At 58.6% G+C, this 22,844-nt stretch overlaps 3 protein-coding genes across 7 annotated transcripts in view; 2 read left to right on the top strand and 1 right to left on the bottom strand.

Moving 5' to 3' along the window:
• Positions 1–421: 421 nt before the first annotated feature.
• On the top strand, positions 422–9,900 carry PMM1 (phosphomannomutase 1). 2 transcript variants are annotated; one of them, XM_025882021.2, is made up of 8 exons: positions 426–588; positions 3,127–3,244; positions 4,333–4,409; positions 4,536–4,627; positions 4,870–4,969; positions 8,010–8,085; positions 8,865–8,980; positions 9,355–9,900. In XM_025882021.2, the coding sequence occupies exons 1-8, from the start codon at positions 502–504 to the stop codon at positions 9,475–9,477; spliced, it is 789 nt and encodes a 262-aa protein (XP_025737806.1). In that variant the 5' UTR covers positions 426–501; the 3' UTR covers positions 9,478–9,900. The 2 variants fall into 2 exon arrangements, with proteins under 2 accessions (XP_025737804.1, XP_025737806.1); XM_025882019.2 differs by lacking the exon at positions 9,355–9,900 and having other exon boundaries at positions 422–588; positions 8,865–9,326.
• A 300-nt stretch (positions 9,901–10,200) lies between these two features.
• Positions 10,201–22,374, bottom strand: CSDC2 (cold shock domain containing C2). Of its 4 annotated transcripts, none has more exons than XM_025882198.2 (4): positions 22,001–22,374; positions 14,038–14,336; positions 12,752–12,874; positions 10,201–12,166 (listed from the first exon to the last, which is right to left on the bottom strand). In XM_025882198.2, exons 1-4 carry the CDS (start codon positions 22,166–22,168, stop codon positions 12,004–12,006), a joined length of 753 nt encoding a protein of 250 aa, XP_025737983.2. In that variant the 5' UTR covers positions 22,169–22,374; the 3' UTR covers positions 10,201–12,003. The 4 variants fall into 4 exon arrangements, with proteins under 4 accessions (XP_025737983.2, XP_025737982.1, XP_073738810.1 ...); XM_025882197.2 differs by lacking the exon at positions 22,001–22,374 and adding an exon at positions 21,558–21,724; XM_073882709.1 differs by lacking the exon at positions 22,001–22,374 and adding an exon at positions 20,370–20,913.
• The window catches only part of POLR3H (RNA polymerase III subunit H), a 29,063-nt gene continuing 22,769 nt past the window's right edge, over positions 16,551–22,844 (top strand). Inside the window, exons 1-2 of the mRNA XM_025882287.2 lie at positions 16,551–16,672; positions 18,116–18,208. The gene's annotated coding sequence lies outside the window, so the exon portion shown is untranslated. The remainder of the gene's footprint in view (positions 16,673–18,115; positions 18,209–22,844) is intronic.

The following is a 22,844-nucleotide window of genomic DNA, read 5'->3' on the forward strand; positions in this document are numbered from 1 at the left end:
CCCGCCCCCGCCCCGCCCCGCCCCGCCCTGCACTGCACGGCACAGCACTGCACTGCGGAGTTTCAGGCTCCGCCCCCGTCCAGCCCCTTCTCGACCAGATGCAATCAGAATCTTTCCGCGGAGGAGCAACTCTGGCCCCGCTCCTCTCTTCCGGGTTCAATCCCTCACATCCCGCCTGGCCCAGGCCCAGGCCCCGCCCGCGTCTGGTTTGGAACAGTCTTGACCAACCCGCCGCGCTCTGCTGCGCCCTATGCCACGCCCCCTCCCCTCCTGGTGCAATCAGAATCAGCCTGCCTGAGTCAGCTCAGGCCCCGCCCCCGACCCGTCCAAGCAGTTCCTCTCCCGCCAAGATCACGCCCTGACCACGCCCCTTCTTGGTTTGGCACCCGCCGGCGGGCCTTCTGGCTCCGCCCCTCCCAGGCCCCGCCCGGTCAAGCCTCTTTCCGAAGCGGCTCCGGCGGCTGCATCCCGGGCCTCGGCCGCGAGCGCGGAGCTGCAGGCATGGCGGTCTCCGCTGAGGGCGCCCGCAGGAAGGAGCGCGTTCTCTGCCTGTTTGATGTGGACGGGACCCTCACGCCGGCTCGCCAGGTAAGGCCCCGACGTTCAGCAGCTCCGGTCGGGAGTGTCACGCGGACGCCCAGAGGCCGAAAGTGGTGACCCAGGACCGAGTGTGGGATGCAGCGGTACCCCACCCAGGGCCGCCCGCTGGGAGTGATGCGGCCCCGGTCCCCCGTGTCGCAGCCCCCGAGCGTCTGCGCCCACCTTCTGCCCGGGAGCGTCGGGGCGGGTGGAATTCTGGAGGGAGGAGGCTGCGAGCGGGGACCTAGCTTCCCTACCCCCGCTCAGGCTTCTTCTCGCCGAAGCTTGGTCCCCGGGCGCCCCCGCCTCCCCAGCCCCGGCTCCCGCCCCTAGGACGCACCTGTAGCCTGAAGCTGGCATCTGAGCCCGGGGTTCTAGACAGGGCGCGGCGCGCGCGCTAGCACGAGTCGCCATCTAGTGAGAGTCCGGGAGTCTTGGAGCCATACCACCCGACCTTTACAGGCCTGGGCCTAGGTCTAATTTCTCAAGCTCCTCAACCACTTTCCTTCCCACCCTCAGTTATGGAGGGAGGGAGGGCTTCTGTACCTTTTTGGATGAGTTTTGGGCCCTGCCCACCTGGAAGTGAGAGTCCCCGGGCCTACCCTGGTCATTGTGAAGGTATTGTGGCCCAGGGAGGGTGGGAGTACAACTCTTCCAAAGACTTGTCACCGTGTTGATCCTCCAAATTCTGCTCCACGCTCAGTTTTTCTAGCTTTGGATCTCACCCTAGATGAGCCCCTAGACCGATCCTCACCAGCTGGGTACATAAAGAAGCAGGCCTCTCTCTTGCCAGCCTTGAGGGTATTCCACCCTCCAGTCGGGCCATAAAGAACACTGGGATCCCCTAGAGCAGGGAGCCATAGGGCAGGGTTGCCGAGCAGAGGCTGATGGGAAGACAGATCTTAGCCTCCCCTCTTAGGTCCTGAATGCACCCCTCCTTCCCTGCCTGAGGGCCCTGGATTAGGTAGGCTCTGGGAGCACAAGGAGGAATCAGGCTGCTCTGCCTCCAGCAGCTCCCAGGGTCCCCAGAGACGGGAGAAAGATACAGTGGAGGGAGGGTGGCAAGGTCTAAGGCCCAGCCCCAACCCCTCCCTCTGACCCTTTGCTCCACTGACCCAACAGCCTGTACAAGTGTGTTACTGCTGTCCACCAATGTTAGTGCCAAGCCCTATCCTTAGTGCTTTTAAAAAGTTAATTTCGGGGGCCCCTGGCTGACTCAGTCGGAAGAGCATGTGACTCGATCTGGGGTTCCTAAGTTCTAGCCCCGCGTGGTATAGAGATTACTAAAATAAATAAATAAATAAAAGTTAATTTTTAATTATACACATACTCATGAACACATTCTCTCGTGAAGAATGAAAACAGAGATGCTAAAATGCCTTCTGACTACATCAGGATCCCAGGCCCAACCCCACTTGACAGGTGGTTGCCTGTCATGTGGCTTCCCTCCAGACCTTCATCTAGATCTATTTGCTCAGAACAAATACTACGCAGTTTTTGTGAGGCTTTTCTTTTTTTTTTTTTTAAGGTTTTATTTATTTATTTGAGAGAAAGAGGGAGAAGCAGGCTCCATCCCAGGACCCTGGGATCATGACCTGAGCTGAAGGCAGACGCTTTAACTGACTGAGCCACCCAGGTGCCCCTCTTTTTTTTTTTTTTTTTTAATGAGTAGTATCATACTGTGTGTGCCTTCCTGCAACTTGTCTTTTTTTTAAGATTTATTTGTTTTAGGAGGGTGGGGCAGTGGGAGGGAGAGAGAGTCTCAAGCAGACTCTGTGCTGAGCACCTTACTTTTGACAGTTAACAGCATGTCTTAGGGGCTCTCCCCTGTTGGAAGCACAGGCCTGCCTTACCCTGGGTGACCACAGTGTAGTATTTCAGAGCACATATTTACCATTCTCCGGGTGACAAGCCTAGGAGTTGTTTGCAGGTGTTCACTATGATAAACCATACCTCAGTGAACCTCCATATACACCCAGGCAAGAGAAGTGGAAATTCTGGGTTACGGGGTTCATGCATTTTAAGTTTTCTTGCCAAATTACCCTATAAAGTGGCTGCACCAATTTGTGCTCTGGCAGAATTTGACATGGTCATTCCCTATAGGAATTGTCAGCTTTAAATAGCTGGAAGCCTGAAAACGTGGCGTGTACCTCATTAGTTTTCATGTCCTTGGGGAATCTTCATGTGATTAGTCACCAGTTAATTGCTTGTTCGTTTCCAAGCACTCTGGGTGCGCTATCTCATTTAATCTTAGCACTGACCACCTCCAGCTGGTTGCTACTATGATCCCCGTTTTATAAATGGGACAATCACTAAGGCAAAGAAAGCAAAGCCAATTGCCCAAGATCAGCCTGCAACTGAGGGACTTGAGCCAGAGTTTGAATCCATTACATCTCATTTTGAGGTCTGGGTTCTAAACCTTGAGCGACCTCAGATTCGGATGGAACATGGCTTCCTGGATGCTGAGCGCTGAGTGTGGATTGAGTGAGGTCCCAGACACGCTGACAACCAGAAATCTTGTGCTTTCCCCACCTCCACCCCCTGCAGAAAATTGACCCTGAGGTGGCTGCCTTCCTGCAGAAGCTGCGGAGTAGGGTGCAGATCGGTGTGGTCGGCGGCTCCGACTACTCTAAGATTGCTGAGCAGCTGGGAGAGGGGGATGAAGGTAGGAGGAGCACCCAGAGCCAGTTCCACAGTCTGGATGGGGGTGGGGGGAGTTGGGGAGGTCCCTGGACCTTTGTGCCTTCAAAGACCCAGCCCTGCATCTGTGGGGCAGAGGAAGCAGAGGGAACAGCCAGATCGCTCCCTCACTGATTCATAGTGAGCGCCGGCCATGTGCCAGGCACCGTGTCAGCTTTGGAGGAAGGGCAGGAAACAAAGCAGGCAGCATCTTGCTCTGGAGAAGTTGACATTCTCAGCTCTCTCTGCTGCGTCGCAGGTGCCCTCTTTAAAATGCGCGCAGTCAGTAATGGTTACCGTTATTGAAAATGACCATGTGTTGATTTCTTCTCATGCATCCTCACCACCACACTTTAGGGTGGGCACAGTTACCCCATTGAACACAGAAGGATTCTGAAGTCACCTGGGAAGTTGTTTTGGCCCCAGAGCATCTGTTCTCAGCTGAGTGCCCCGTCTCAGCACCATTGAGGCAGATCCCACCAGTTTGCAAACCGGAAACTTTACCTGAATTTTCCCTTTTCCTCACCCCCTTGTGCATTCCATCAACAAGTCTAGAAATATCTCCCTGTGGGTCCACGTCGGCCTCTCCACCGCCCTTCCATTGTCCAGGCTCCCTCCTGACTGCGCTCTCTGAGCCTCCTCTTCATGCCACTTACTGTGGCAGCCAGAGCTGAAAATTCCCCCATGCAGCCATTCTTGAAAAACAGTGACGGGTAAAACAAAGCAGAAGCCCCTGGACCCTGGGGCTGTGGGAGCAAGTGGAAATGGCGCCCCCTGCGGGGGAGTCCTGGGAGGCTTCCAGAGGAGGGAGCTGGATCTTGGAGGGGGGAGGGGCAGGAGGGGAAGGCGGTCCAGGCAGAAGGACCTGTGTAAGCAACGGCCCAGAGGTGTGACTGGCTCGCTGGCTTGTTTGGAAAAAAAGCTGAAGGTGAAGAGCCTAGGAAAGCAGGTTTAGGATGGAACAAGTGGGCTATGAATGCCAAACCCAGGAGTGTGGGCTTTATCCCTCCACTTGGCTCTGGGTGCTTGGTCTCACACTCTTTCTTTTTTCCTGGCTTCTATGGGCCCCTGAAGTCATCGAGAAGTTTGATTATGTGTTTGCCGAGAATGGGACCGTGCAATATAAGCATGGACGACTGCTCTCCAAGCAGGTCAGTGCCCCCCAGGGCCTCAGCCTACAACACTTTTCCACGGTGGCACAGCCTGTGGTCCCTCTGCCCTGGGCTGGGGGAGCGCCCTGTGCCTGCCACCCTCAGAGCCCCGTGTTCCTTGCCCAGACCATCCAGAACCACCTGGGGGAGGAGCTACTGCAGGACTTGATCAACTTCTGCCTCCGCTACATGGCCCTGCTCAGACTGCCCAAGAAGCGGTGAGACCCCTCCCAGCCTTGCATCCAGCCTCCCTCCCCCCAACCATCCCAAGCCTGAGGGAGGACAGGGGCAGGTCTCTTGGACGCAACCGGCAGGTGCTGGGGCCCCAACTTCTCGGTGTGTGGATTCTTGTCCCGTGTGAAGTCCAGGGAGGCGGTGGTCCCAGGCGGGGCTGGATTTGAATTCAGGGCCCTTCTTCTCCCTGGCTCCCTGCCCTCTCTCCCACCCCCGTTACCACCAGCGGAACCTTCATCGAATTCCGGAATGGCATGCTGAACATCTCGCCCATCGGCCGAAGCTGTACCCTGGAGGAACGAATCGAGTTCTCCGAACTGGACAAGGTGCCACCAGCTGTGCAACCTTAGGCTCTAGGACCTTGGTCACTCAGCCTCTCTGGGCCTTTGCTTTCTCATCAGCGAGATGGATGATGAGGCGGGGGCGGGGGGGGGGGAATGGTTCTGATTCAACTAATACCCACTGGGTCACCCACCATGTGCCATGGTCTAGGCACTCCCCTATCTTTCCTACATGGCTGGTTTCCTTCCCTTGGTGACCAGCATCAGCAGCCACCACTTACCTACCAAGGGCATCATTTCTACCTTCCTGCCCATGTGGGGTCCAGCAGTAATTCCTCTTGATTCAGCCTCCGGAGTGGCCTCAAATCTGTTCACCTGTGTGCTCTCCCCCCAAAACCCCTGCCAGTCTGTTCTCCAGCAGGGCCACTGAGAACCTTTTCAAGCATGTCGGCCCCCTCCACTCCCTGCTTACAGTCCTTCCATCGCTCCCCTTGCCAGCTTTGCAATGCCCCAGCCCCTCCGCTGCTGCCCTGAGCCCCGAGGGGTCTGCCCAGCTCGGACCCACCCCTTCAGCCTTCTCTCTGTGCGTCTGTTCTTAGAACATACCAGCATTTCTCTTGCCTTTGGGTATGCTGCCCCTGCTAAACCTTGACTTGCATTTTGCTTGTCATCCCCACCGCCCACCCCGCTTTTTCAGGGATGGAGTAAGTCCATCCATTCAAGCCTCTTGCCACCGGCCCGTCTCTGGCCTTCTCTCCCCCTTGCTGTCTGTGCTCCAACCACATCCTCCTTGCTGATTCTAGAGATAGCAGATAGAGACAGAGCAAGCTTCAGGGCTATGCCTTCCACCCGGAACACCCTTCCCTCAGACTCCGCTCGTCCTCTCCCCATTCCCCTCCAGTCCTGCGCAGGTGTCACTTTCTCATTCCACTGAACATGGCACCCCTGCCCCTCCTGCTCCTCGCCTATCCAGTTACTCCCCAGGCAGCCAACACCACCCTCTAATACACTCTTGTCACCTACTTTTCAAATCTTGGTTACTGTCTGTCTCCCACACTGAAGCTGTAAGCTCCTTAAGGGCCAGGATTTCTGTGGCTGTTCACTGCTGGGTCCCCTGTGCCTGGCACGTGCCCAACACACAGCAAGTGCTCGAGACCTACTTTCTGAATGAATGAAATAGGTGGTGTCGTCCGCATTCTATGAATGAGGAAACTGAGGCTCAGAGAGGAAAATGACTTGCCAAGGTCACATAGGGAATTGGTGATGCTTCCCTGAGGGTGGGTGGGACTCTCAGGGATGCTCACCAACCCCCACCCCCATTCCCACTCCATGTCCCAAGGCTTAGGGTAGGCACTGCCCACGGGCACGGAGGCTTTTCTTTTTGGGGTGGTGAAGACTGACCATTGGCAGAGAACCCCTCCCACACACATACTGAGAGGTGGCCCCTACTTAGGCCACCCGGTTTCCAATCCCAGCTCCACCTCCTGCTTGCCGAGCAGCCTGGAAAAGTGGCTTTACTATCGTGTGCCTCCGTTTGCGCGTCTGTAAAGTGGGGGTGAGCATAGTTCCCATCTCGTGGGCTGTAATGACTGGGCAAGATGGAAGTCTGGCACACGCTGACCCTTCCCGCAGCTCCCAGGGTCTTCTCTTGTCTTTCTGGCTCTTGTTCGCCCCCTTCTGGTATGAGGGGAGGGCACAAGCTGCCTGATCTGTGTGACCTACACCAGCCAGGATCCCATATAAATGTTTTATTCATCCTTAGTCCTTCAGATCCCAAGGGCCAGTAGTAGTCCCCTTCCTTAGAGGAGGACATTGAGGCCGTAGGCTGACTAGCTCCAGGTCACAGCGCTGGTCCTTGCTAAGGCTGGACTTGACACATGGGGCTGTCCAGTCGTCAGCCTGGTTCTCCAGAGACAGGAGGTACAGCCATCCTGGGCCGTGTGGGAACATTTATTCTGAGCCTGGGGCACCCTTAACTCTAACCCTGGGCCCACAAAGTAGCCTCTGATGGGGACTCTGGCCTTCCTGGGGGCCCACCTCCCACCTCTCTGCTTTTCTAGGAGAGAATTTCCTTTCGCCCAGGAAATAGGCTCAGAGAAGTCAGGTGACTCACCCCTGGTCACACAGCCAGGCCTGGAACCCAGGAGGCCTGCCTTTATCTCTCAGATTGGGTCGTATCTGGCCTGATAGCTCATGTCCTCCCTGGCCCACTTCAGGCCCCAAACCATCAGCCACTGCCTGCCTCTCTCCGTTCCAGTCCTACCCGACGTGGACCCACTAAAATGCAGTCCTAGGCACTCTACTCCCATGCTTCAAAATCCTCAGTGGCTCTTGGTCCCCTAGGATGTGTCCAAGCTCCTTTCCAGACCGTCTGTGAGCTGATTGTCCCGCCAGGCTCTCACTGCTGCTTCGGGCATAGCGAGCCTGCACTGCGCAAACCTTCCCTCCCTGTGGTGCTGGCCCTCGGCACAGGAGCCAAGATGCTGCCCCTCTAGGCCCTGCATGGCTGTTCCGCCTGTGGCCCCAGCAGGGCCAGGCTGGGGGTCCTCGGCCAAATAAGTGAATGTCTCCTTAGTCCGAGTCTCTAGATATGCTGCAGACTTACAAGATCCTGCCCGAGGGCTGGGGTGCAGCAGGGGATTCCTGGCACTGCTGAGGCCCCCAGCCCCCTGCACCATGTGGTTGGTGCTGTGGCTGTGCCCGGCATCCTGCTGACCTCTCTCGGAGCACGCATTGCCACGTAGTAACAGGTCTTCACGTGCTCTTGCTCCTCGTGCTCATTTCTGGTGTCTGGTTTGCTTTGTTGCGCTGGGGAAAGCCCATCCCCTCAACTTCTCCTCATGCCTCCACTCCAAGGCCTCCTCCAGATACCCCGCCCACACCCCCATTGGCAGGATCCTGCCACTGAGGCTGGATGACCTTGAACAGGACACAGCCATTCCCTGAGCCTCGGTTTCCTCATCTGTAAAATGGGGGTCACGATCTCCACCTGGAAGACTCTGAGCTCCCACCAGCTGTGTGCCCGGCACAGGGCCTGGCACAGGGCAGCCCTCTGAGCCTCAGTCTGCTCCCTCCCCTCCTGCAGAAGGAGAAGATCCGGGAGAAGTTTGTGGAAGCCCTGAAAACAGAGTTTGCCGGCAAAGGGCTGAGGTTCTCTCGAGGTACGTGCATCCACTCATCCCGTGGAGGGTCTGAGAGCCTGGCCCAGAAGCCAGCCCCGGGCCTCACTCCCCAGGCCACGCGGCACTCCCCAGCGTCTTTAGAAAGCCTTCCTGCCCGGTAGTCCTCCCCACCCAAACCCGGTCCATGCCCTGCCACCCACCCAGTAGTTCAGGTCTCCCTCAGTGTTTCTCCCGCACCCCCTTCCCAAGGGCAGTCTCCTAGCAAGTCCCAGGGCCCTGCATCCAGAATCCTGGAATCCGACCATGGCTCACACCTCTGCCACCAGCAGCCTCTTTTCAGGCTCTGGCTGACTCCAGCGCAGCCGTCCTCCCACCGCCTAGTGTCTAGAGGGATGCTCCCCGAAAAGCAGACCCTGCTGGACCCCAGGGCCTGCATGGCCTCACCTCTGCCCTGCCTTCTCTGGTGCTGGGACACTCCGTGTCCTTCTCCGCCTCGGGGACTATGGTTGCTTCCCCGCAGTGGCTGCTCTGGCTCAGGCCTTAGCTCGGTGTCCCCTCCCAGAGAGGTCTCCCCGGTGGTGCTGGCTGGGGCAGCTTCCGTCCCTCCGCCCCACGGCTCTGAGGTGGCCTGGCTTGCCCACTGCCTGTTCTGCCCCCCTGGGACCATAGCTCTCAGTGAGGAGCCTGAGGCTCCCATGCCCTGTGCCTGGCTCTGCGTAGGCACTCCAGGTTGTTGAATGAATGAATAAATGCAGGATCTTGCCCAAGTTCATCCCATGGGCCACCCCTGTGCTCGCCTTGTCTGCCACCCCCTGCAGGCGGCATGATCAGCTTTGACGTCTTCCCCGAGGGCTGGGACAAGCGTTACTGCCTGGACAGCCTCGGCCAGGACAGCTTCGACACCATTCACTTCTTTGGGAACGAGACCAGCCCCGTGAGTGTGGCTCAGCCCAGATGTTTTCCACCCCAGTTCACCCCCAGGTCAAGGCCAGGACACAGGGCGACAGAACTGTCCCTGGGGAGACTCCCGGAGACCAGCCAGTGTTCCTCAGCCCCATTACACAGATTGGAAGGCTGGGGCTGAGAGCTGGCTGGACGCTTGTCCCATGTCACACAGCAAGTCAGGGCAGATCTGGTGAAGGCTGAGAAGGTGGGGGTCCGGGTGGTTCTGAGGGGGCAGGAGGAGAGGCAGCTCTGCAGGGGCCAGTGTGGGGAGGGGACCCCATGGCAGGGCACGTGCTGGGCCTTAGCCCAGGGAACCTCCTCCAGGCACCACATGTATGTGCATCTTCCTGCCCTTGTGTGCAGGGTGGGAATGACTTCGAGATCTACGCTGACCCTCGGACCGTCGGCCACAGTGTGGTCTCTCCGCAGGATACAGTACAGCGATGCCGTGAGATTTTTTTCCCAGAGACAGCCCATGAGGCATGACCAGGGCCCACGCCCGCTCCTAGGGACTTCTAGAGAGCTCCACCCAGGCCTAAAGAGAGCCCCTGGCCCTGGTGTTGGGTGGGGCGCCAGGGCCCCTCCTCCTCCGGCTCAGGATGCCTACCTCCTATTACCTGCTGCAAGGCCCACCTTGATGGGGCCAGGGTCCGCGTGGACAACCGTCCCCAGCCGGTCAGCTCCTAGGGGGGCCGGCTCCGTCCTCCACCCCGACAGCCCTGGCTACAGCTGCTGCTTGTACTTGTAAAGAGAACAGATTTCTGTCTACGCCGGGAGGAGACCTGCACTAGTGTTGGTACGAGATAGAGCCCGCTCTGCTTGCCTGTCCCAGGCAGGGCGCAGAGCACCAGGGAAGGTGCGTATTTGCCAGAACTTTCTCTCACAAACATTAAAATTCCTGGAACAAGGTATGGTGTCAGCTCTGTCTGAATGGATAATTGGCCCCAGTCACAGATGACATTACGTGAGGGAGCCGAGGCAGAGTGGGCAGGGACTCCCCTCACCCCCTGCCTGGTCACACGGGAAGTCTTTGATCCACTTGAGGAGAGTGGGCCATTGAAGCCCTAAACAAGGGTTAAGTTGGGGGTACCCTCCCCAAGCGCCTCCCCCGGGACCCAGACAGACAGAGGCAGCTCTGGGCCAGGCTGAGTCACAGTTGAGGGTTTATTGCCAGTGTTAGGAAGGATGGGAGGTTGGTGGGCCGGGGGGGGGGGGGGAGTCCAGGCGGCTGGGGGTCTTGGGAGGATTTCTGACTCCACACTGCAGGGCTATGGGTTTGGAGGGGTACTGCCGCCCCTCTGCCTCCCAGACAGCCCTGGGGCTGATGTTGCCACATCCTGTCTACTGGCTAGTGCCTAAAAACGGAGGGGGGGGGGGGTCTGCTCACAGGAGGGAGTCTTGGGGGGGAGCTTCCAGGAGATCACCTGCACCAATAAACCTTCCACCCAGGAAGCCAGGGAGTCCTTATTCCTCTGGGGCAAGTCCTCAGGCCTTGTCAGGCCAGCTCCAGCTCAGACTGGGGTGTCAGGCTGGGCCATTCTGTTTCTCAGCAGCTCTGACCCCCCACCCAGCCTGGTAGAGCCTGGGGGCTGGGGTGCACGTACCCCAGCTGATCTCTACCCCGAGGCCCAAGGGGTACCTGCAGTACTGGAGATCCTTCTAAACAGATAACCCTCATCCTGGGCATTTGAGCCCCTGTTTTACTCACAGACCCTGTCTCAAGGCTTACTGTCCCTGGCAGGCTTTCCCTCGACCCCCATTTCTTGTTGCATCAAATGTGTTTTCTAGGAAGGGGTGTGGTGGTGATGGGGGGGATTGAGGCGAAGCCTCTCCTTTCTGGCCTCCCAGGCCAGACCAACCCCCCACCCGAGAGTGAATGCACACAAACACACACACACACACATACACACACACACACACACACACACACCCTTTAAGGGACTCAACGCATGAGATTGGGACCACACACCTCAGCCACTGGCCTAGTGGGGGCCAGCAGTAGTGCTTCGGGGAGAGGGTCCAGCAAGGGGCTACAGGGCTAGTGGTCTCGGGCTGAGGGCCATCCTGTGGGTGCCCAGGCCTGGCGCTGCCTGAGGGGACGTGCGTCTGCCTCGCCAGGTCCTCGGCAGCCTTATCTGGGCATGGGCAGAGCATCAGCGGAGTTTGTGGGTCAGGGCGAAGGGGCTGGCTCCATCCAAGCAGGGGGAGATGTGCCCCCACCCCTCCACAGATCTGCGTCTCGGAGAGTGGTGGCAGCGTGGCTCAGCGCGGCCCAGGGGAGAGGATGCAGCCTTGGAGCTCACAGAGCCATTGCCAAGCCGAGGAGGAGGAGGAGGAGGGACCGAGACCCCAAAACCACCTCTGCCCTCAGCTCCTTGCGTGCCTCTCGGGGATGCTGAGAGGAGAGAGCAGATGGAGGGAAGGGAAGCTGGGCCCGTGGCAGTGAGGAGGGGTTTGCTACTCCAGGGGTTGCCCTCTTCCCCTGCCAGAGGCTGGGAGGCTTCCCCAGAGCTCTCGCTGGCCTGGCTTCTGTGGCAAGGGGTCCAGGCCACCGCGGGAGACCCAAGCCCAGGGTGGGAGGTGTTAAGTAGCACAAGCAGAATCTGGCCCTGGGCTGGGCCTGGGGCAGAGGCAAGGGGAACCCGCTTGCACGGGGAGGGGCCCACTGGCGCCCCCTGCCTCCCAGGCCCAGGCCCGGATGCAGGCCCCAGGGGCTCGGGGGACAGAAGGGCGAGAGGGTCCTGTGCGGATGTGGCAGGGAGGGGCAGGAGAGAGCCGACAACAAGAAGGCAGGCCCGGGGGGGCCTCACCTTTGGTCCAGCTCACACAACAGTCGTGGGTCACGGGGGGGTGGATGGAGGCACGTGCTCGCGGTCACAAGCACAGACAGACACGTGTACGCCGAGGCCGCCCGGGGGACCCGGCAGGTGCAGGGGCCTGGAGCCCGCGGCTGCCTGCCTACCCTGTGTGGCTCCCCACCTGCCCGGCAGCTGACACGTGAGCCCCCCCGGCCTAGGAGCCCACGACCTGGCCGGACCACGTCTCGTGGGGAGTATGTGGGGCCAACTGGGTGAGCACCACCTCCACAGCCTGGAACTTCTGGTTCTTGGGCGGGATGGGGCACATCTTGTACGTCACCTCGTCGCCTTCCACGGGCACGTACTCCCCCTCGATGCTGGTGGGCGGGAGAGGGGCGTCAGCCCAGCAGCAGGCCCCGCTCCCAGACACCCACTGTGGGCTGGCCTGAGGGCTGCCTCCCCTCCCTTCTCAGAGCTTCAGCTCGAATCTGTAAAATGGGAACCCGAAAAGGTCCCTCCCTGTCTGTGCTGTTTGGGGATTGAGCCGTGAAAGGCAAGGGGGGTCCGGAGGCCTGGAGAAGCTCAGTGCCCCCTGCCCCCACCAGGTCTTGCCTGGCATCAGGGCTGGGGGCCAGGCCTAGATCATCTCTCCCATGTCCGTCTACCCTCCAGGCCAGAAGACCCAGGGGCTGGCCCAGTCCTCAGTTCCCGTGATGCAGGATCCCAGGGCTCAGCCAGCGGTTCCCGGGGCTTCTGCGGCCTGGGTGTCCCCTCCCCACGTGCCACCGCCCCCCCCCCCCCCCGCACACACGCACCCGCAGCCCCTGCGACAGGAGGAGAAAGATGCCAGGGACACAGACTTCAGCCAGCCAGGGGAGAGGCTTGGAGAGGCATTTCTTGAGGCCCTGCCGGGACCCTGCAGCAGGGGCCCAGCCAAGAATAGGGAGGCGGGAGGGACTCACTCAGACACATGCACAAAGATGTCCTCGGATCCATTCTCAGGGGTGATGAAGCCATGGCCCTGTGAGCGTGAGAACTGCTTACAGACGCCCTTGAACACGGGGCCAGCCGAGGCACGGGCTGTCCTGAGGTTAGAGTAGGGGGATAAGAGCTGTGGCCTGGGGCCTCCCCTCCCTGGACTCCCACAGCCCCCCTGGGCCCTGCCTGCCTGCAGAGCCTGTCCCAGGGCTGTGGAAAACCCTCCCCAGGCCAGAAACTGCACACAGTAATGCTCTCTTATGGTCCCATTGGACAACAAGGAGACTGAGACCCAGAGAGGGGAGCTGGCCCTTCGAGGGTGCACAGCAAGTGGGCCTCCTAACTCCCAGCCAGTGCCCCTCTCTGTGCACAGGACCCTTTCCTCCTGAGACGATTCAGGTTTACATGGGCTCCTGTTGTAAGATTTCTGAGGGAAGAATGCTCAGCCTAAACTCGAATTTCTCTCAAAATGGGGAGCTCACTACCTCTTGAGGTCGCAGTATCCTATTGACTTATTTGTCTCGTATCTACTCATTCATCATTTATTAAGCATCTGCTCTGTGCCTGGCCTTGGGTTGGACACAGGGGACAATTAGTGCTTGCCATCCAAAACCTCTCCTTTCGGGACCCTGGGCTGGCTCAGTCGGCGGAGTGTGCGACTCTTGATCTTGGGGTTGTGAGTTCAAGCCCCATGTTGGGCGTAGGGCTTACTTAAAACAAAACCAAAAATCTCTCCTTTGGCCAAGGCAAGTCAGTCTCCCTTGTGATTTCTCCAAATCGCCTCCCCCATGTGACCCCAGCCAGTGACCTGTGCCAGAGGCCCAAGCCTGGTCTCTGTCTCGCCTGCCCACCCCTCACCAGAGGTCAGTCCCTTGCTTCCGTTTTGGTCCAGGCTGACCCATGTACCTGGAACACCCAACTTCCTTCTTCACCTAACACATTTTCCAAACCCACTAGGACCTCATCCTCCCCTCCCTGACGCCTGATGCTGTGCCTTCTCCCCCAACCCTGGGTGGAGGTGAATGGTGGACAAATTCCTCCTGGATTGTAGGCAGTTTATGGGTGGAGACTGTCTTATTCATCACTGGGTCCCCTGGTCAGGTGCTCAATAAATCTTAGTGGAGTGAAGAATGAATGAACGAACACAGAAGTTACTGGAAGGTCCATACACAGCTCCTCTGTCCTTGAGTGAGGACAACAGGGGTTGGACAGGGCTGGAGCCCTGTCCTGGGGAAAATCACTGGAGCCTGGGCGAGGGGCGGGTACTCACGCTGAATACGTCCTGGTCCGTTTGGTGGGCAGAGGACTGGGCAGGTCCCGGGACGAGACGCCGCCCCGCTCCCAGACCCTGCTGCCCTCCCGGTGGAAGGGGAAGGTGGGCCAGACAGGAGACTTGGGGGAGTGGAGAGGGGGCACTACTGGGGGTGACGTGGGCTCTGAAGTCATGGTGGGTCCAGCAAGAGAGCCTGGTGGGCTCTCGGGCACAGGGGCCGGCGAAGGGCTTGGGCGTCCTTGCGGGCAGGGCCCGGCCTGGCCCTGCTCGGCAGCCGCACCAGCCGCAGGCTCCGTCTGGAATGGGAAGAAAGAGGTACAGGTGAGTGTGGGCCAGATTGAGCGGCTTCTGGACACCCGGCCCAAGTCTGGAGGGCTGGGCCTGCTCGCCAATCCTCACAGAGTGACTTCAGGCCGCTCACGGCCCCCCCACCCTGACTCGGGGTCCTCCCCAGAAAGACAAAACAGTCCTATATCCTTGCTCTGGACTGAACTGTTCCCCCAAAAATTCATATCTGGAAGTCTTAACCGCCCACGGTGGTGGTATTTGGAGATGGGGCCTCTGGGAAGTCATTAGGTGTAGGTGAGGTCAGGAGCGGGGTGCCCCATGATGGGATTAGTGCCCTTGGAAGAAGAGACCCAGAGAGCTTGCTTCCTCTCTGCCATCTGGGGACACAGCGAAATGGAAGCTGTCTACAAAATAGGAAGAGGGCTCTCACTAGAACCAGACCAAGCTAAAACTAATCTCAAAGTCCTTCCAGCTTGAAGCTCAATTCTCTAACTCCAGGGGCCTGGGAGGTGGGATGGGGAAAGCGGCCAGTGACAGTCTGGAACACAGGTTGGCACAAGTGTGAGCAGCTTCACAACCACACACCTGGGTTTGAATCTCAGCTTTGCCGCTGTACCTTGGGGACTTCGACAGTTCCACCATGGCGGGTGGGAGTGCAGCCTCTGGACCCAGGTGACCTGGGTTTCAATCCTGCCTCCTGCACCTAACTGGCTGTGCAGCCTTGGTCAATGCTCTTAACCTTTGACTCAATTTCCTGCTCTGTAAAATGGGGATTAGTGCTGGTTCTCACTTCACAGAGAGGTTGCTGTCAATGACCCTCTCCGTGCCCGGGCGTGGTAAGCCCTTGGGAACGTTGGTGAGTTTGCCTTAGCCCTATTTTCCTCTGCTCTGAAATGGGGTTGGGGATACTTACCATGCCAGGCTGCTGAGGAGTCACTGATAGAGTGTGTGATAGCTCCCAGCATCTCAGAGATACCCACTGAATTGCTATCATCAATGCTCATGGATAGAAATACCCTCATCACCTGCTCAGTGCCTGGATGACCTTGAAAAACTTCATCCTGTATTTCCCTCTGCTAAGGAAGAGAACATAGTCCTCTCCCCACAAGGGTTGGGAAGCCTCGGGCCCTAAGAGACCCTGCCGTGGAACCCTACGGAGGACAGCTCAGAGTACTGAGCCAGGCTGTGGACAGAGCCTGGGGCCACGGTGGGACCAGGCAGGACACCTGGACCAGGAGCACTCCAGCTCTGCCGTGTACCAGCTGCCGACCTTGGGGAGTAGTTCCACTGGCCTCAGTCTCCTCATCTGTATAACGGAGCAGACAAACCCTGCCTCGATCCCTCGCAGGCTATGGTGAGGCTTGGCTAAGCCTGGGGAGATAAAGAAGCTCTCATAATCCACAGTCACGTAGGAGTGAGGATGACAGGGTTCTCCACTTCCTCACCCCCTCATTCAAAGACCCTAGTGCCAGAGGTAAATCCCTGAGCCTCAGCCCTATTTCTGGCCTCCATCCTGTGCTCCACTCCCAGCCTAGAATTTCCAGGGCTGACTTGCCCCGAAACACAGTGTGGCAAGGGCTGGGAGAGCCTTGGAGTCACACCATCCAACAGTGGGGCAGGTCTCCTGCCCGCCGTTCAAGGTCACACAGCAAGTGGGCTTCTTCTGGGTCAGGCTGATAAGCCGGCTCTGCCCTCCCCGGGGCTGGAGATGCAGCCTTTCTCCTCCCCAGCCCCCGTGCCCCAACATGCCTCTCCATCCAGGAGAGCTGCCGGGGACTGAGGACGGCCTCTCGCGGCCCTTCACAGCTCCTCACAGCGCCCCCAAGCTGATGTGAGGTTTTTCTTTCTGAGCCTGCTCCAGGAGTCAAGGCCGGGTTTGGCCTTTTTATTCCCGTTTTTAGAGAGAAGGAAACGCAATCACACAAGAACTTGGACTTGAACGTTCACAGCAGCGTAATTCACAATAGGCCCAAAGTGGAAACAACCCGACGTCCGTCAACAGAGGAGTGGATAAACAAACCGTGGTCTAGCCACAGAGTGGAATATGACTCAGCCATAAAGAGGAATGGAGTCCGGAGCCCTGACACCTGCTACAGCACAGACAAGCCTGGAGACCATTACGCCGAGGGGAAGAAGCCAGCCAGTCACAAAAGAGCACATTGCGTGATGTTATTTACACGAAATGTCCAGAATGGACAAGTCCACAGAGGCGAAAAGGACATCCATGGTTGCCAGGAGTTGGCGGGGAAGGGATGATGGGGAGTAAATTCTAATGGGTGCAAGAGTTTCTTTCCGGGGTGATGAGAAGCTCCTGAAGTTGACCGTGGCCTTGTCGCACAATTCTGTGAGTATTCTGAAAACCCTAACTCGTCCACCTTAAACAGTTGTATCATATGGTATGTCAGTTATATCGCCATAAAGCTGTTATCAAAAAAGGAAAACAGGCAGCAAAGCTACCCAAGATGTCAGGGCCAGGAAAGCAAGAGACGTCGGGCCCCTTGGCGCGCGTCCGGGCGCCCCCACCCCACCTGAGCAGGGGTGGCAGGTGGACAGAGGCTCTGCTTCCTTTGGTCCCGGCCTGCCCACTGCACAGTTTTCCCGGAGCTGGTATTGTGCTTGGCGGTGACAGCCGGTGCTGGGAGGTCGTGGGGAGGAGGGGCAGAGACAGCCCACAGCCGTTACCAGGGAGACGCAGCTGAGCGGGGCCCTGCTCTGGCCTCCCAGCCTCCCGGCCTCCTGACCCAAGGCCTCTTGCGGGGAAGGGGGACAGATGCATTGATCGATTACCCAGGGTTAGAGTTGAGGGCAGCAGCCCCCTTCCTTCCCCTCCCCAAAATAAGTTCCCCATAACAGACCAGGCAGCAGGAGGGAGGAGAATGGAATAAGGGCAGTGATAGGGCTTCGTGCCCTCCAGCCCCACAGGACTGGCTGCTCTGGGCTCTTTCACCCCCACTCACCCTGCCGGCTTCCTTTGAGAAGCCCACAGTTAGCCTTAGAGCAGGAGTTAGGGCTGGGGGCGCAGACAGGGCAGCCTCCACAGGGCAGAGAGCTCTGCTGTGGGATCTCCCCCACCTCCCTCCTCTTCTGGAAAATGGGGGGTGCAAGAGCGTGTCCTCCAGAGCTCCTGGGAGGATGAGATGGGACGGGATGCTGGAAGAACAGCAGGTGCTGGGTGAGAGGTCCGCCCTCCCAGACGGGGCTGCTAAACTGGGCTGAGGGGGAAGAAGGAGTGGGCGGAAGGAGAGCCCCAGCTGGCCTGAGGCAAGCCCACCCGCACTCTCCTCTTTCCTCTTTCCCCAAGGACTCGCCCACCCACCAGGTCCCTGCCCAGCCCCCTCCCTTTTTAATTCCTGCAGCCACCCCTTCAGCAGCTGCTATTATGCCTACATTTTGCAGATGAGGACACTGAGGCTCAGAGAGACTAAGTCATTCACTCAAGGCCACACAGCAATTAATGTCTGAGCCAGGACTCAAGAACCAAGGCAATCTGGCTCTGGAGCCCTGGGTTCAGGCCCTGCATTGCCACTGACTTGCTGTGCGACCTTGGACGATCTTCCCCTCTCCGGGCCCTGCCAGAACCCTGGGAGAAGAGAACAAGGGGGTGCAGGGCAAGCCTCTGGTTCAGGCCCTCTCCCCAGAGTGTGGCTGCAGAAAGGGACAAGTAAAGATGGGCTTTTATTGTCTGAATGCGGTACCCGGCGCAAAAGTCCTTACAGAGGCTACTCTCCATTTTGAAATCTCCCAGTTGCCCTGAAAGTTTGGAATTCCCATTGTTTCTATTTTACAGATAAGGAAACTGAGGCTCGGGGAGGTGAAGTGACTCACCCAAGGTCACACAGCACGTGAATGACAAGAGCTCAGATCCATCTGAAAGCAAACGGTGGGTGCTCTTCTCGTGAGGATAAATTCTGCTCCTGGTTCAGCCAAAACACGGCTGGAGTTTTTACCAAAAGAACTTTCCCTGAGAAACTAAAGGGGAAAATAAACTCCTACAAAAGCAGAGAAACAGATGAGTGTGTAGGACGTTTGTTTCGATTCAGAGTAAAGCCCAGCCCCCAAGGGACTCGGTCCGACTGTCTGGGAGCACCTTTTGCCCAGAACGATGCCCTTCAGAACTGGCCGCCGGGGGTTCGAAGACAGGCCGGGACCATTTCTGGCTTGGGCCGGAACCCTGACTCGGCAGTGACCCTCCCTTTCTGAGCCTTAGTTTCCTTATGTGTCAGAGAGGGCTAATAGTTAGCACCTGTCCCGCGTGTGGGAGGGGCTGAGGAGCCGCTGTGTGGGTGGCCCACCTGTGAGGGTGCATCTCCCTGCCCACGCGGTCTGGCCCTGACCCTCCCGGCCGAGCTTGTCTTCATTTCCCTGCGTGAGGGCCAAACCCTGGCAATTCTGCAGACGGAAGGACCAGGGGAGGTAAAACCAGAACATCAGGACTGTTCAGAGGTAACCTGAGGCGAGGCTGTGATACAGTGTGACTCAGCCCCATCAGCAGGTGACCATCATCCTGGTGCTGGGCCTCCTCCAATTCTCAGGTACCCCAAAAGGAATGGGGCAGGAAATGGCTTGTCACAGTCCTCTCTTGCCCATGCGAAATCTGTCTTGTTCGGGGCAGAGTAGGGAGAGCAAGCTGGCTCCACCCCCCCCCCCAGTACTGTGTGATCTGGGACAAGCCCTCAACCCTCTCTGGGCCTCACTACTCGAAACATCACTGGACCAGACGCCTACTGAAGGTCAGTCCGACTGTCCTCTGAGGTTGTCAAAAGCACACACGTAACTGAAAGGAAGCTGAATGCCAGGCGTTGGGACAACAGGCCGGAGAGGAGACAGCCGCACCCTCCAGGGGGAGGACCAGACGGACCAGAGCACAGCATAGCATAACATGACGAGAGACAGCTATCGTGTATTGATCGTTAGCCACGTGCCAGTGTTCTGCCAAGTCCCTGGCCCCATTTCCTCAGGCAGTCCCCACAACACCCCTACATGACAATGACCACTATTATCCCCGTTCTTCAGAAGAGTAAACTAAGGCCCAGGGAGCGAAAGAGGCTTCCTGGGTTCCCACAGCTGGTCAGGAGTGGTGCTTTCTGCACCTGAGATGTTGGGGGCGGGGGTGGGTTACAGAAAGGCCTCTGGGAGGCGGGGGGAAAGCTCTCTGACATCTCCTGCCCTCCCCTGGAGAAGGAAGAACAGGGGCGTGGAAGAACTGGGGAGTCAGGGCTTGGGGTTCTATTTCTGGCTTTGTGCTGACTCAGACTATGACCTTGGGTGAATCACTTGCCAACTCTGGCAAGCCTAAAAACAACTCCCCCAATAAAAATGTCCCAGCCCCGAGCCCCCAGTGTGGAGGAACAGCCGGGGGAGGAGAGGATATGATGACTTAAAAAGGGGAAGGCCATGGAGCACAGGATGGTGCTGGGAGGGCTTCCTGAACACTGGGGTCTTATCTACGGTGGGTGGCCCTGGGAGCCTGAGGAAACCGCCTCAGGACCACCAGCCAGAAGCTGGCACTTCCCCAGTCCCTCCCCTCCCCCAGCCACCCAGACAGTCCTTAAAATACATCAGTGCCAGAGCTGCTCCGGCCGCTGGAGGTGACCTAATTAAACCTGGTTCTTCCCCCTCCGGCAGCGTGTGCGCGCGTGTGCGCGTGTGTATGGGGGTGAGGGACTGCCCCAGCGAATATTTGAGCTTCGTGGAGACCTTTTCACTCTCCTTGTCACAGGCCCCTCCTGCCCTGGGGTAGGTGACAAGGGCTTTGGGCTTCCTTAGCATCAGTGAGGGTGAAGGTGCCAGGAGGGGCACCTCAAGAGCCATGCTCACACCCCACCTCTGCCAGGCTGTGTGACCCTGAGCAAGTCACTTCCCACTCTGAGTCCCCCCGGAGAAAGGAAAGGGTTTGTCAAAGTCACACTTAGGGTAGCTGAACTCAAATCAGTGTGACCCCCAAGCCCAGAGCTTTCCAGCGTGCCAGCCGCCACCCCGGTGACCATCATTCCATCAGCTTTGGAGCAGGGGAGAAGACCCCCACTACTTTCTGCTCCTACCTTGCTGCTCTGCGTGGACACGGGTCCCAACTGTCCCAAGCCCCCGGACTTGGCTGTGCTGGTCGTGACCAGTAGATGTGAGCAGCTCAGGCAAGCCCGGAGCGCCCTCTGCTGGTGCCAATCTGGGGGACCTGCCTCCAGAACAACCAGCCTGTGGGTGTCCCCTCCCCACAGGCTAGCTGTGTAGGACCCCCTATTCCTCCCTCCAGAGCCCCTCCGTGGCCGGTGGGCATCCGTGAACATTGCCAGGCCTGAGAGGGGACTCTGTGGCCCATACTGTCCCTTGGCCTTTCCCAGGCCCCTGTGCGGCCAGTTCCTGCTTAGACCTTTTTCTTGGAGTGGAGGGCAGACAGACCCAGCGGGGTGGGACAGATATGGGAAATAGATGTTGGAAAGGACTTCAAGGAAATGGTGAGGGTAGGCGGAGGGAGTCTGGGTGAAGGAAACATCCAGAATTTGGAGGGCCCAGAGGCCTCTGGAATGGAGTCAGTTTGGGGGACAAAAACTGGCTCCCCATCCTCCAAGGGGCCGGAGACTGCCCCTCCCCATCAAGAGGCCCCTTCTGGAGCACATCCAGGGGGGCACGGTGCCAGGCCCTCAGAGAGGTTGCCCACCCTCCACCCAGGCGCACTTCCTCCTCCCCTCCCCCAGCCCCAGCGGATGCAGCAGTTCACACTCTGTATTTATTATTGTTCTCGCTCAGCGTCCCTCCCCTCTCCCTGGGAAGAGGCTGCAGGCTGGCAGCTTTGCAGGAACCTGCTGTCTCCCTTTCGGGGGCCAGCATCACCCCTTATCTCTGCCCAGACTCCTTGTGCCCGGGGAAGGCCCCTCAAGGACTTGGGGCTAGCCCAGGCTGCCCCGAGTCCCTGCATCCCGCAGCTGGCGGCCAGCAGCCTAGCCCGCCCCCTGCCCCCGGGGCTACACCCTGGCAAGGGGGGAGGTCAGAGCAAGACCAGCAAGCAGGGGAGAGGAGTGGCCTCAGGAGAGGCAAGAGCTCTGGGTAGGGGTGGCTCTGAGGCGAAGATAATTACATGGAGCCACATCTCCAAGCCAATTAAAACAATTATCCCCATCGCGTTGGGGATGAAATAGAGTCAGGACGAGACAGCTGTTCCAGGTCCAACTATCTGCCTGCCCTAGATGGTCCCACCCCGGCCCCAGCCCCAAATTCCAGGGGGACAGACCCACATGCTCCCTGCTGCATTCTCCTTTTGGCATCTGGTAGGAGCACGATTATTCATTCCCCAGTCATTTCTCTTCCCCTGGTTCCCAGACAGGAGGCTGGGGCTTGGCAGGTGTCTGCTATTCTCTGCCTCTTGAGCCAGACACAAGTCCCAGACACACACACACACACACACACACACACACTCTTTCTCTCTCTCTCTCTCTCACAGGGAGCCACAGGGCCTCAGCTTCCCTTGGGGGCCAGGAGGAGGGACGGAGGGAGGGAGGGGAGGAGGGAGGACAGGGTGGGCTCATCCACATCCGCTCCTACACCCCCCCTCTGTAAACTGAACGGGGCTGGGCCAGCCCCAGGGGAGGGACCCACCTTCCCAGCCCCACGGCGTCCTTCCTCCCTGCTTTGCCCCTGCCAAGCTGCCCTGCCCTCGCCGCCCAGGCCTGACCCTTACCTCTCCCTGGCTGCCGAGGTCCAGGCACTGGCTCCTGCAGCCGCCTTCAGCACTCCGCCTCTCTCTGGGCTCGGAGCTGGCCAGCAGGGGATGGTCTGAAGGATGTGTTGTGGGTACGACTCGTGTGTGTGTGTGTGTGTGTGTGTGTGTGTGTGTGTGTGTGAGCATGCAGCACCTCGAGCCCCTCACTCACTCACTCACACACGCCCTCCTCCTGACGTCAGGAAGAGCAGGAGGGAGGGACTGCGATGAGAATTTGTACTCCCTGCTTAAAGGGACACGGGGCCCTGTTGCCTCTGGGCCAGACACCGCCTCCGGAGTCAGGCACAGGCTGGGTGAGAGAGGGAGCTGCATCTCTCGGGGCCTAAAGCTTCTTTTTTTGGAAAGTGGCTTTTATTGCCAGGCCAGGGTATAATTTGCCCTGCCAGGTGGGAGTAGCCGCTGAGGAATGCAGGGAGAGAGAAGCTGGGACGGCCTGCATTCCTGGCAGTTAGAGAGCTAGTGAGTGGGAGTGCGTGTGCGTGCATGCGTGCGTGTGTGTGTGTGTGTGTGTGTGTGTGTGTACATGCGCGTGTACTGGGGGCCGCGGGGTGGAGAGGGGTAAGTCTGGGAGAACAGAGGTCTCAGCAGAGAGGAGCCCTCTCTGAGGGGAGAGGGCGGGGAGAGCCCAGTTTCCAGGGACTCTCAGACCTTCCTCTACCTTCTGATTCTCAGAGTGTCCCCCGGCCTCCATTAGCACAACACTGGGCTCAGGTCTATCCCTCGCTCAGTGGAGATCCTTGTGAGTACGTGAACATGGGCAATCACAGGCGCTCATCTTCTCTGGCCCACAGTAGAAGATATT

Source organism: Callorhinus ursinus, unplaced genomic scaffold, assembly GCF_003265705.2.
Source record: "Callorhinus ursinus isolate GAN/ISIS: 27379988/994484 unplaced genomic scaffold, GSC_fseal_2.0 scaffold48, whole genome shotgun sequence".
Classification (NCBI taxonomy): domain Eukaryota; kingdom Metazoa; phylum Chordata; class Mammalia; order Carnivora; family Otariidae; genus Callorhinus; species Callorhinus ursinus.

Coding starts and splice junctions, on each gene's coding strand:
- PMM1 (XM_025882019.2), top strand. CDS start 502: ATGGCGGTCTCCGCTGAGGGCGCCCGCAGGAAGGAGCGCGTTCTCTGC. Junction 4,410..4,535: donor GACGACTGCTCTCCAAGCAG/GTCAGTGCCCCC, acceptor TTCCTTGCCCAG/ACCATCCAGAACCACCTGGG. Junction 4,628..4,869: donor CTCAGACTGCCCAAGAAGCG/GTGAGACCCCTC, acceptor CGTTACCACCAG/CGGAACCTTCATCGAATTCC.
- CSDC2 (XM_073882709.1), bottom strand. CDS start 20,612: ATGTTCACGGATGCCCACCGGCCACGGAGGGGCTCTGGAGGGAGGAAT. Junction 14,337..20,369: donor TGTCCACGCAGAGCAGCAAG/GTAGGAGCAGAA, acceptor TTCCCATTCCAG/ACGGAGCCTGCGGCTGGTGC. Junction 12,875..14,037: donor CGGACCAGGACGTATTCAGC/GTGAGTACCCGC, acceptor CTCTAACCTCAG/GACAGCCCGTGCCTCGGCTG.